The sequence below is a fragment of the Halyomorpha halys genome, unplaced genomic scaffold (assembly GCF_000696795.3).
Source record: "Halyomorpha halys isolate HHAL.00 unplaced genomic scaffold, Hhal_1.1 Scaffold568.1, whole genome shotgun sequence".
In the NCBI taxonomy this organism is placed as follows: domain Eukaryota; kingdom Metazoa; phylum Arthropoda; class Insecta; order Hemiptera; family Pentatomidae; genus Halyomorpha; species Halyomorpha halys.
The window spans coordinates 131,893-145,511 of record NW_027108161.1 but is presented as its reverse complement, the minus strand read 5'-3'; the positions used below and the strand labels follow the sequence as shown (position 1 = coordinate 145,511).

The 13,619-nt window shown below is 28.1% G+C and overlaps 1 protein-coding gene across 1 annotated transcript; it reads right to left on the bottom strand.

The window, feature by feature from the left end:
* Positions 1 to 9,276: 9,276 nt before the first annotated feature.
* On the bottom strand, positions 9,277 to 13,287 carry LOC106684305 (uncharacterized). Its single transcript, XM_014426298.2, has 3 exons — positions 13,053 to 13,287; positions 10,354 to 10,529; positions 9,277 to 9,531 (listed from the first exon to the last, which is right to left on the bottom strand). The coding sequence occupies exons 1-3, from the start codon at positions 13,216 to 13,218 to the stop codon at positions 9,376 to 9,378; spliced, it is 498 nt and encodes a 165-aa protein (XP_014281784.1). The 5' UTR covers positions 13,219 to 13,287; the 3' UTR covers positions 9,277 to 9,375.
* Positions 13,288 to 13,619: the final 332 nt, after the last annotated feature.

Genomic DNA, 13,619 nt, shown 5'->3' with positions numbered 1-13,619 from the left:
GTTCTCTCAAATTAAAGTAAATTAAGGTACTCAAAATAAAGGAAATTTAACTTACTATAAAGTAGTTTATGACACTTATCTTCGTAGAGGTAGTAGTTTTTATGATAACCACATATGAATATGAATTTTGCATAATGACAACCATAAATCAATTTATTTTAGCAAATATTATGAATATTACTACTCCTACGAAATTAAACGTAATAAACTACTTTATATCTCATTAAACTAGCTTTAATTTGAGTGCTAATAGAAATCTGTACGTCAAATGGTTTTTGAGATATAGATTTTTCAAAATAAATTCACTAACTTCTGATATTTCATTACGTTCTGTACAACATTTTTAGGAAATATTGCTTTTTAAAAAGCTATGTCTCGAGAACTATTGAACGTAAATAGCTCTATTAGGGCTTACAGTTTAGCTTTAAGTTTAAGGGCTTTAAGTTTACTCTTCTTTGAATAATGTTCTCTTAGATTTTCTATTGTTATTGGTAGTTTTAAAGATATAGAGCTCCGAATGAAAAATTAATTATTTTTAACGTTTTGAAAAAACCGATATTTTTTAATCTCCCTATCTATACTTGGCAGACTCATCAATTTTGACTAGTAATTATACATAGTTTTCATTAAAGTAATAAAAAATTGGAGTGAAATGACACAGATTTTTTTCTTCCCGGCTCTTGTACTAGTCGGATGCCACTTTTCGGACACAAATCAAAAGGCACTTGTTCTGCATTCCACACGTTTGTTTTCAGTTTGCGTTGTTTTAGAACAGATAAATATTTATTCTCTCTGGTGTTTTAATTAATTAAATAATTTCCCCAACAATCGAATTCAATAATTAACTGTAGTTTAACATTGTATATTTTCGAATTCTATCGATTCGGTGTAAATAGATCGTTACATATTGTATATATTATTTTATCATTATGTAATTTTATTTATTTATTTTTCATACAGATAGTTTGATTATGTTCATCTTGTCTATTCTTTTGTTTGTATATATTTTAAGAGAGTTTTTTTTTATTATTTTTATTTATTTTATTTTGTATTTTTTTTTTATTATTTTATTTTATTATGTATGAGTTCATCCATCACTATTACCTATTGCCCACAACTGTGTGGCAGATTGTAATATCTATCAATAAATAAATCTATCAATTAATAGATCGTTACAAATCTTGCTAATTAATTTTAACAGTTTATTTTTCATTTAGCATAGCACAAATATATATTTATGAAGACATTATATGCCAAGGTAATTAAATAAAAAAGTTTCTGATTAAAATTCTAGAAAAAATGTTGAATTTATAGGTTATGTTGTACTATTCATATGAATTTTTATCATCTACAACCTACATTGCTTATAATTACGTTTCTTTTCATTTCCCCAATCTTTAGTCTGTTACTATTTTATAATGAAAATAGAGTAAATAGAATATTCTAGCCGACAAAAGCCAAAAGAACAAAACAAACGAGTGGATATTGAAGTTTGTTGCTTCCTTTGTTTACCATGCATTTTTATAAGTATTGGATTTGTGGCAACTGGTAAACATGTAGATTCAAAATATAAAATCATAAAATGGAGTTAATTATTCAATCTGAATGTTGGGAAAATTTTTTAATTAATTAAAACAGGGAAGGCATAAACGTTTATCTGTTCTAAAACAAGGCTTACTGAACACAAATTTAAGCCAACTTATACCAACTAATCCAAATAACCTATCCACACACTTGCGCATTTGCCAATTTGCCTAAGTTTGGCAAAGTTGCACCTTAAGTGTAACCTACCCTTTAGTCTTTGCTATAATGTATTAATGAAACATTTGAATCACATTGTTTATAATAATTTAACTTAACTATACATGAAAAATATAGTAAAAAGATTACGACCGTAGAGAATAAAAGGAATAACAGAATAATTTGAAAATAACTTACATTATAGGTACATAAATAGTGTTGGAAGACTAAATATATTGTATGAGTATTATATTAGAAGAAAATAAAGGCTGTATGAGAAAATTAAGTAAGAGGAAAGAGCAAATAATAAAATACATATGAAAACCTAGTTAGTAAATTATGTACAAAATGAAAATTATTTAAAATAATGTAATTTAAAAAAAATAAATAAATAAAATAATTTTCAGCTGACATATCAACCAATAATCCTATCCCAACTAATAACCCTTTAATTGCATCCCAAACACTCCAATCCCATATCACAGCCCTTGAAGAATGGTGTCGAAATTGGAGGATTAAAATAAATACCAATGAAACCCATAAAACCATCTTTACCCTTTGTCATAAACCTACCGACTGCCCTGCAGCATCCTTTAATAATCTTGCTCTTATCCCTGTCGAACAGATCTGCTACCTTGGACTACATCTGGACAAACGACTAACCTGCAATCCTCACACAAGACTGAAATGACAGGAAACTGCACGTCGATTTCGACTATTACAGCACTTACTAGAAAAATGGTCTAAACTTCCAATTCATTAAAAAGACTGATCTACATGATTGTAATAAGGCCAATCTGGACATACAGAGTTGAGCATTGGGGCTCCATTAAATGTTCAAAATCCTTTTGTATCTTACAATTCAAAATCCTTCATGAAATCCTTAATGCTCTTTACTTTGTCACAAATAAAACCTTAATGTTCCATATGTAACCGATCCAGCCCGAACCAGATATCATCCCTTCCATTATAAACTCCCTAACCCAAACCCACTAGTTTCTAGCTTCCTTCCTCTTCCATTCCTGACAATCCTCTGAGGCACTGAAAAAGAAGACAGCCACGAGTCCTGCTAATTTAAAAACATTAGTGCTACTAATGGATAGCTTCTCTACACACCTGTATCATGTCATGATCTTACATCAAATTTACTGAATGTATTATTTTGTACACTTGTAAATTTCGATAAAGATATATATAAAAAAAAAATTTTGTATATATATTTCTGAACTAGATTTTCGTATGTGTATTATTTGCTTTTCCCTCTTACTTAATTTTACTATTATGTTTCTTAAACAGTCTTTATCTTCTTTTAATACTTAGATTATACATATATTTCAACACTATTTATGTATCTGTAACCTTATTTTATAATCATTCTACATTTTATTCAGTATGGTTTTGTTTGTTTTTTTTGTTCTTAGCCCTGATGAAGGATTGTAATTCTGGCCGAAATGTTGGCACTAATAATTCAGTATTCATTTATTAGTGTTCTCCATTGACCGCATCACCAACCATCTTATCCTCAATAATCATTTATTTATTTGAAGAGGTTTAGCCTAATTCTAGGGTCGGAATTTGTTTAGCACAGTCTAATATGCATGAGAGTGACAGGTAGATGGTTCAAAATTTTTGAACCCTTTGACACAAATTAAATAATTATGTTTTTTAACTCCAATTTTTTTTTCTTTTCAGTAAACATGCGAGAAGACACCCAAACTTTGACGCATCAACCCTGCGGCAGAGGAGGCTGTCAAACAGACCATCATCGTTCAACTCAAGCGAGACTTCCTCTGAGAACTTGTCAGATTCTCAACCTTCCCCCGAATAAATTTAGTCCACCGTACGCTCATTTATTATTATAGAAAGCTGTAATTGTTAGTGAGAGGTTATTTTCTGTTATTTATTCTTTTTTTTATTTTTCTTTCTCTTATATCGGTTTCATAAACCAATGTCGGCAGACAAATCAAAGCCTAATTGTACATGACAATCTTCAAAGAGAAACTTGTCTTCGATGTATACATATCTATTGAAATATACATATTTTGAATTAATTGTATTTCTGATTAATTTTTAAAGAAATCTCTCTTCTTTTTTTTTTTTTATTAGTATGTCTTTGTTTAATTGTTTTGAACCATGTACATTCATTATTTTTTCTTTTTTAAATTCCTTCTAGTCACAGAAAGCTCTTTCTGTCCTTAATTTCTTTTTGTTTATTTTTCTGTTGTTGGTTTGTTCCATTTCTCAGGTATTGCATTACACTGGCCATTGTTTATTCATAGCCATAAAAGAAAACATATAATTACTTATTCTAATATAAGTTTGATTTCTTGTTTAAACATTAAATTTGTTTAAAAATTCTTGAAATTATTGTTAATTTTTTTTTTGTAATATGTATTGTATAATATGCGTATTAAATGTTCGGAAGAATACTTTTTGAGTATTTTTTTCTTTTGTTATATTTTCTTGTATTTTGTAGTCGTTATTTTGCATATGTATGAGTTGATATGTAATAGGAAACTAGTTTTTGTAACATAGCCAAATGACATGTTCCTGTCGATTCGTGTTCTATGAGCACCAATATGTACGTATTTATATATAATGTATGTTTTTCATTGCTTCTTTAATTTAGTCTAAGCAGTTGTTGTTTAATTTTTGTAATGATCTTTTTTTTTTTTTTTACTTTACAATATATTAAAAAAAAAAAGTATAAAAATGTGTAAAGAACAATATGGCCCTATAACTTAATGGCAAATGTATTTAAGTAAACAAAACTCAAGATAATTTTTATTTTGTTTGAGAAAATTACGTTCAGTTATGGCTATATTAGGGAAGAAAAAAATGTTTACATTTAGATGTTAGTGTTAACTAAAGACTTATGAAACTGTATTGTCTCTTTTCTTTTTTATTATTTTAATTTGGTTAAAACATAGCTGTAACAAAGAAAAAAAAATCAGCTCTCTTTGTAATGAATTTGTAAGAGTAACTATGTTTTTATAGAAAGAATAATATCTTTGTATATATGAGAAAATTAATATTTGATAAAAAAAATATATATATCAATTAAGGAAAGATCAGATATAATTTAGTCCAACTATAGTCATCTTAGCCTACAGATTATTTTTAGTGTACTGAAAAAGTAGAGTAGTTATTTTCGGTATTAAAAAACCAAGTGTAGATGGTAAGTTACCACTTTTCAAAGGAGTCAATTATTTACTCTCTTTTGTAGGGAAAATATGTATTGTACATACCTGGTCATATCAGGATCTTGATATACACATTTAAATATACACCCGTCCCTCTATACAGTTATTTTATTTTCCGTACTAGTTTCTTCTATGGCAGTTGCTTTGAAAAAGAATTAAAATCTTCTACATAATTTATATTAACTTAAAAAAGATCAATCCTAGAAGTAAATAGGATAATGAGGGCATCCAATAGCTATGTGTGATAGCTGACTGTTTTTTTTTGGGGGGGGAGGGGGAAGAAAAAACAATATAAAACCTCCCTGAGCCTATCTTTTTCCTAACCTCTTTTTACAAAAGTATATATTTCTTTTTAATATATTTACATTCCAAATCTACCACTAGGGATGTGACATCGACAACAAAACATCAATGTTTTTGAACATCCGTTTCAGTAATATAGTTTAAACAATTTAAAAGCTTTTTGAATTTGGTTCCATGGAGTTAAATATAAAAAAAAATTTACAAATAAAAATTTTATTTACAAATTAAATATACAGCAGAAAATTAATTAGATATTTATTTTGAATTAATGATCCAAAACCACCATTTAGGGAACAACTGAACATGCTTATTCTTCTTTACCGTATATAGTGAATAGTAATTATTGGAACATATAGTTATTAAATTCCTCAATATTTATTATTCGCAATATCTTTTAAAAAAAAAGTTTGTTAACTTTTTCCCGCTTAAGTCTACTTCTTTTTTCACTAATTATCGCACAAGTTAGGGGAGAAAAACTCTTTCTGATGGAACGGATGTCTCCATTACTGACAAATACGAGGAGAAAATGGTTGGGGGTGCGGTCAAAGAGGAACACAAATAAGTTGGATTAAACTATTTTATTGTGCCAACGTTTTGACTAGAGTTTCTACCCTTCTTCAGGACTAAAAACAGAACAAGATATTTCAATTTCTAAATTATTAATAACTAATATGTTCATATAAAATAGGTTAATTCAACTTATTTGTGTTTCTCTTTGACCGCACCTCCAACCATCTCCTCGTACGTCATCCACAGTCAACTATCTCTTATAATTACTGACAAATACTTAATTGCGACTTTAACTATAGTTCAATTCTTATAATTATCATTATATTATATTTATTTTTGTTTTTATTATGTTACTTTTGCATTAAAAAAAAATTGGAAAATGTAGACAAAAGTAAAACATCGATATTAAAAAATCATCGATTTTCAGAACATAAATGTTTTTTCGATGTCAATGTCGCATTCCTATCAACCCCCTTTTTTTAAAAAAATAAAAGAGTAAAATCACGATATTTTTTTTTCAATTAACTTCAGAATACAATAGAGGAATCAATCAACAAAAAAAAATCTACTACTTGAATATTAATCAATATAATAAATTTGCATAACTTAAATTTAGAATTTTTACTTTTTATTTAACTGATTGCGTATGTGTGAAAAATACTGTATACATAGATGGAAGGGTTGGGTGTATATGATGGAATAGTGAATGCTTTTACTTTGAAAATAAAAACATAAATATTTTCATAAAGAATGAAAGGAAGAGGATACTGCAATGTGTTTTTGATATAAGTTAATATTTACTGTGTTATATTTTTCGATTTTCTATATTTTATTACTATCAATATCATGCTCAACTTCTTATAATAAGCTGAAATTATTTTATATTATCATTAATTTTGTAATTTTCATTTTATCTTTTTTTTCCTTTTTTTTTTTGTTGTAAACATGTATATTGAGTTGAGGACCAATATATAATATAAACTATGATATATAATATATACTATTTTGTTTCTAACAATTTTCTATAATGTTATGTAAATTTATATGTTAAAAATCATAAGAGGGCTGTGTTCTGTATTATAGTGTTAACCTTGTATAATTCTGAACGAAATTGACAAATTGAAATGAGCATGAGGTGAGAGGTGTATAAAGTGATTATTTTTAACTCGGCTCTACTTATGTAATTAAAAATATATTTCACTAAGGTAAAAAAAATTGTTCTGTTCTTAAATACCCATTGCTCTAATCTCATAATAAATACAAGTAAGCTTGTTATATAATATGGTGTATTATGTCTAAAATGAGTTTGTCTGTAGGAAAAGGGAGATTGCACACCCCTATCCTGGCTCCTTCTCCCCTCCTCACTATAACAAACCCCTTTCTATCCAAGAGGCAATCAGGAACTTGGCAGCGCTAAAGTGTAACCAAGTTCCTGACTGATAAATAGCAGGTTACTTGTTTCTTTAGGTTATTCTTCATCTTTGACTGGGATTGTTTCTTATTGATTCCAGGAAAAATATTTCTTAACACTCTGGAAATTAATATTTTAAAAATTTAAGCAATTACTAGGAAATATATATGTATTAATGTTACTACTTTTTTTTATAAATATAGCTAAGAAAGGTGTAAATTAGAAACATTGAACTTTGAAATTATGAAACTATTTATTGAACTCAGAATAGAATTTAAAACAAAAAAAGTTAAAACATTCAAAATCATCTTAATGAGAAGGATGAACCTGGTGCGCTGCTACCAATTTAGTAATCGTCGGCTCTAGTTTCATCAGCAATAATATTGTAGTTATTAACTTATAGTTATTTATCCCCCCCCCCAAATCCACCTGTGGCCCTCACCTCACACCTGAGTTGCTGCAGCACCTACCAGGGGCGGTGGCACCCACATTGGGAACCACTGTTTTGGCAAATATATCAAAGGGAAAAACTTTTTGAGATTTGATAATTATTTTTTTAAAAAAACAAACTTCTTTTTAAGTTATTTCTTTACCTAATGTGTCTTTATTTCCACTTTATTCCCCCTAATATTTTGTAAAATGTCCCTCAAAGACATTAGTTTTTTTATCATTTAAATAAAAATTAAACACTAGTCTGCGAATGGCTTCTTTATCAAACGTGTCAATGTTAACTTATTTTATTGGCCATTTCTTCATCGGAGTTTCAAAACAAGGTTTATCACCCCTCTCTACAGCTTCACCCTCTTATATAATGCTTCTCAAAGTGTGTTTTGAGACAGTAGTAGCCTGGGAAATTTTTCATAATTGAGGGAATATGGATTGGACCACTCTCAGCCTCTGTTTCATGAATCGAAATAAGTTCATAATTATGTTTTTGGTTTGAAAGTGGATTTTTTTTTTCCTCTACCCAGTTTACTTGACATGATCAAGTTATATTTCGATATTAATGAAAAACAAATTTGAAAAAACTGATACAAGGAATTTCTATTTGTAAAATAACAGATGTATGTTGAGGAGAGAAAAGGTAAGGTTAGGAAAGGAAGTCCAGTAAAATGAGTATGTCTGTTCCAACAACTTCTGACTATCCAGAACTGTACAGAGCATGTGCAGTACAGGATTTGAGAGGGGAAAACACGTACTATGCATGCTGGGTACAGTTCTGGAGAGTCAGAAGTCGTTATAGGAACATATCTACTGTAGAAAAGACAAATCTCTCACCTCCCCTTACTCACAGGCAAACTCATCTTAAATGTACTACACATAGTGCATTCATAAAGTTTCAAAACTGGTATCAGAAACGAAAATCGATCAAGTGTTTCTGTACAGCGAACTAAAAGTCTTAAATATATGACCCTCTGGCATCAACATATCTCTGCCAGCATTTTTTCCATTGTTCATAGGCTTCCTGGAACTCTTCATGCAATAGGTTTATAAGGGACCCATCAAAGCTGCCACTCGAATCGTGTTTAATTGCTTCCCTAACAGGTCTTCCTTAATTCGATGAAAAAAAATGAAGTCACTGGGATCTAAGTAGGAGCTACAATTACTTGGAATTGTAGAGAAAAAAAATAATCTTGTAGGAGAATAGTCCAGGTGGCTGTCAATAAAGGTAAAAGAAAACTATTTATTGTTAACCGTTTCGCCCCAGTTTGCAGAGTTTCGTCAGGGCTGTCTGATTGAAGAAGAGATAGTAGAACCTCAGACAAACCTGCAGAAGCCCTGCAAAGTGGGACAAAACGTTGGTTAACAATAAATAGTAAAAATAATTATCACACAAGAATGTAATTGGTAATTGCAGAGAGAAATGCTTTATTTAGCCATGCCGCCCAAATACATTGGGTTGCTATGACACAAAGCGTACCCATGCTATAAATTCTTAGTAAAAAAATCTAATACATGGTATATTCATCTAACTTCCAATGGCATTACAGACAATTAACATTTTGTTGCACAAAAAATATAAAATATCTAGGATTTGTTATTGTTATTATTAGTTCTATAAAGCTGGTATTGTGTATGAAGTGCGTGTATGCATATAAAAACAAAAAGTATACTTAATGAACATCACCATTTATTATAAATTATTCTTATAATGAGGTTACAGCCTCTAGAATAATATCAATATACATCTTCATTAACCATTATCGATCATTCTAGTTCTGCATAAAATGGCTTAGAAAAAAACGAAGCTTTCCTGAACACAGCCTGTGGATCATTGGAAACAAATGATGTCTTGATATTTTTTATTTTATCCAGGTAGACAGAGTGAGCCAGATCAGTATAAAGTGGATATTTAGAAAGAACCTGAAAAAATGAATATAATATGATACCTGAACCCAAATATGCTACAAGGAACCAACAGAAAAATGTCATTGAACCACAATATATATAAAAAAAAAAAAAAAGGCCAGTTTTTGTATAAAATTAATAAAACAGAAACACAATAACAATATATTAATTAATTCAAAGTATTTTAAAACTATGGATTCTTAGCTAGCAAAGAGGTATATACTTTTTAATCTCCTTATTTTAATAACTTAAAATTGAAGAAGAAATAATTTCTAAAATTCAAAAGGTTGGTACCCACAATGAGATGTATCACGTAGCTGGATCATTATTTCAGGCTTTCCATCAGTGACATTAGTTGTTTTTGTAAACATAAGTTATAAACTTAAAATTTTTCTTTTTTTTTTTAATAGTGTTGACATATAACATCTCAAAACTGTCCAAATTGAATTAATACCTATAACTTTTATTTTCGAAGCTCAGTTCATTTATAAACAGATTGCACTAGTGTGTCAAACTTGCACAACGGAAAATCGGTCACATGGAAATGGACCTTTAGGCTTAGTATTTCTTTATTTTTTGTTTAATTTTCAATACTATGTACATGTGTATTAATTTTTAATATACAAACAAATACAATTATCTATTGTATGAAATAGATAGTTTTATTCTGAATACAATTCAAGGTTTCTTTCTTCTTAACTGCATACATTTTTGTTATATAAAAAATAAGCTTGATATGTACAAGATGTACACATCGAGGTACTGTGTAAATTGTATTATTATTGTTTGTCAAATACACATTTATCTTAAAATTTTGATAATTATTGGTAGTAATACCTCTGGATCTGCACTGTCAACAATGTCGACTACTTGAAAACCACCTCCTTGAAAATCAGTCTTGTAGGTACTATCTTTTTCCATCTTACTCATTTCTTCTTCGCCTTCCAGGTCACTGAAGTATTGCTGAGCAATTTCTTGGTAGAGAAATTGCCTTAGTAGTCTTCTCTTCCGAGCTGAAAGAAAGAAATTTCATAATCATTTTTATATCAATTATATTGTTATTATTCTAAAAGTTAATACATTAACATAAATGTAAAGGAATGCTAATTTGATTCAAACAACTCATAGAACTATTTGAAGATGGTCAGGGTTGCGGTCAAAAAAAGAAAAAATAGTTTAAAACTCAAAAAAGAACAAATACTTTTAAAACTATTTGTTCTTTTTTTGACCGCAACCCTGACCATCTTCAAATATTTAAATTTTTACGGTCAACTACATATACATATATGTATAAACTCATAGAACTGTTTACTATCTCAACTATCTAAGATGGAGGAAGTTTGAATATGATTGACACAAGTTTAATGAATTAAAAGAGAAAATATTTTGGATACCAGAGTGTATCAAGTTGTGCGATAATATCATTAATCAAGCAAAACAATTTATAAATTTTTATTATGCAAATCAAATACATAAATTTTGATGGTTTTTTTTTTACTTGTCTGGGATATACCAAAATATTTTTTTTAGTTTTACCATTGTTACTTATTTCCTGAATCCGTAGCTTTAATTCAATCTTCAAGGAGTTAAGATCTAATGTAAAAATTTTTAAATGAATGTTACTGCAACAAAATATAATTTTTACCTATAACTGTTAAATGTTTTGTAAAAAAAATATCATATTTAAACAAAATTTTGTATCCTCCCTCCACAAAACATGCAGAACTTGATTATTGAAATTTCATAAAGCAATTTTTATAAAATCAGATAGTAAAATGATAAACTATAAATTTTCAAGTAATTTTTTATTTTATTTTGAAGCCATTTTAATCAGATTAAATTTTAAAATTTGTATAAAGACTTTAGAATGTTATCTAATTAGTAGACATTTTTTATTATATTTAAAAATCCAAATAGATCTATTAAAATATAAAATTGGCGTCAACAAATTATTAAGGAAGCAGTGCACAAAGAGAAACAGTTTTTAAACTGGATTTGTTTTAAGACTACCAAAGATTAATTAAATTAATTTAAGTAAATATTTATGATAAGATTTTGATGGACCAATTAAACTAAATATTAATGCCATCACAATTTAGTTTAAATCAATAATTTTAATTTTGGTTTTTGTTTTGTAAGAACCACAGAATTAAAAAAAGGCTAATATAAATTTCAACAACTTTTTATTAATAAATGTTTGACTAATTTTAATTAATTACATTATAAAAAAGAAAATGTTGACTTTTGAATTCTTGATCATTTTCAAAATAAATGTAAGAAGACCATATACTTAATATTACTTAAAACTACACTTGGAACAATGTGTTGGATATTTAAACTTTTTTCTAAAAGCTGCTATTTTTTTTACAATTTAAGTATGGTATCTATATTTAATTATTATAACTAAGTATTATATTTAAGTATATAACACATTATTATTCACAACAGTATATATCATTCATTTTTTACCCTCAAAATAATACTAAATGGACTCAAAAATTTAACTTTAGTGTTGCATGGATTTCAAAGATTTTTTTTTATATTAAAATTCATTTTGCTTACTAACCAGTAAAATAATTAGAAGTCTATTCATGCTATGTATTCTTCATTAACACAAAGGAAAAATGAGTTTTAATATACAGAGGGTTTCAGAGTTGTGTGACAAAACTAAAAATATAAACCAAGGATCTCAAAACTAGAAAATAATTAACTATGAAGATATCTCTGTAAACGCTTCATTTAGGAGATATTCTTGTCTAAAGATTTTCATTGTTTTAAATTATAATAAATAAATTAATATGTATTCCAACTACTTTATAAATGGAATTTGAATATTAAATTTTGTTCAAAGTTATTAACTTGATCATTAAGACAGGTTTGGCATATTTCTTCCACAGCAGCAATGGTTGAATGGCACTGGACATGTGTTATTGTGACGCTCCAGACTTGACACCACTGGATTTTTTTGTTTGGGAAGACATTAAACAATTGAAACGGTGGAAACAATAACATATATGTAGTGCCGTTCAGTCAGTGCTGATGTGGAAGAAATATACAGAACATGCTCAAGTTAAATCACTTTGAAAAATATTTGATATGAATGTCAATGTTTATATTTCATTAATATGTAGTTAGAACACAGATTAATTTATTTATTATAACCTAAATAATTCATGACAATGAAAATATTTATACACGAATATCTCCCATACAAAAAATGTATGGACACACCTTCATAAGCAATTTTCTAATATTTAGAGATCCTTAATTCATGTTTTCAGTTTGGACACTAAACCATGAAACACCCTGTAGAAAAAATCTCTTAAAATCCATTTCTTCAAAGGCCTGATATTTTTTGTAATTAGGATTTAATATCCCAGTTTTTTTAATATTAACAATCTAATAAAAGTTAAAATGTACAATCGCAAAACTTTTAAAATGGTGTTTTGTGGTTATGTATTATGTTTTATAATCGTTGCTCATATAATATTTACCATGATCATAATTATAACATTAATTGAAAACTGAATAAATACCATGGGGGCCAACCTCAAACTTGGGCCATTTATAGTCTTCTTTATTTGTAGTTAAGTCATTTTTGCTGCTCTCTTCTGTTCCATCCGAAAGTAATCCCTTTCTACTTGCATTACCATATTCTGGGACCCAATCATCCCAATCTTCATTGCCTTTTACTTTTGGCATATAAATTTATATTAAAACAAAACCTAATTACAAAATTCAACTGTTAGGTTGCCATGCCAACTAAAACTAATCAATAACAGACAGGAGTTAGTAAATATGTATGTAATTATATCTCCCAGTCATAGAAAGTCCATTTTAGTTCACAACAATTTTGTATAGTTTTTTATTTGAAAATAAATTCATCAGATATTTTCTACTTAGTTTATTTGTTTGATATTTAAAAAAAATAGATCGATTTACCTTATGCCATAGGCAATGCTATAATGAGTTATAAAACCACATTTAAAAAATTACATATGGAAATAGTGTATTAGAAACTTATTATTTTATGATTACACTAAATTTTAGATCCACAATCGAATTTTTTAATTGAGGAATTGAAATTTATAGGTTAAAGATGA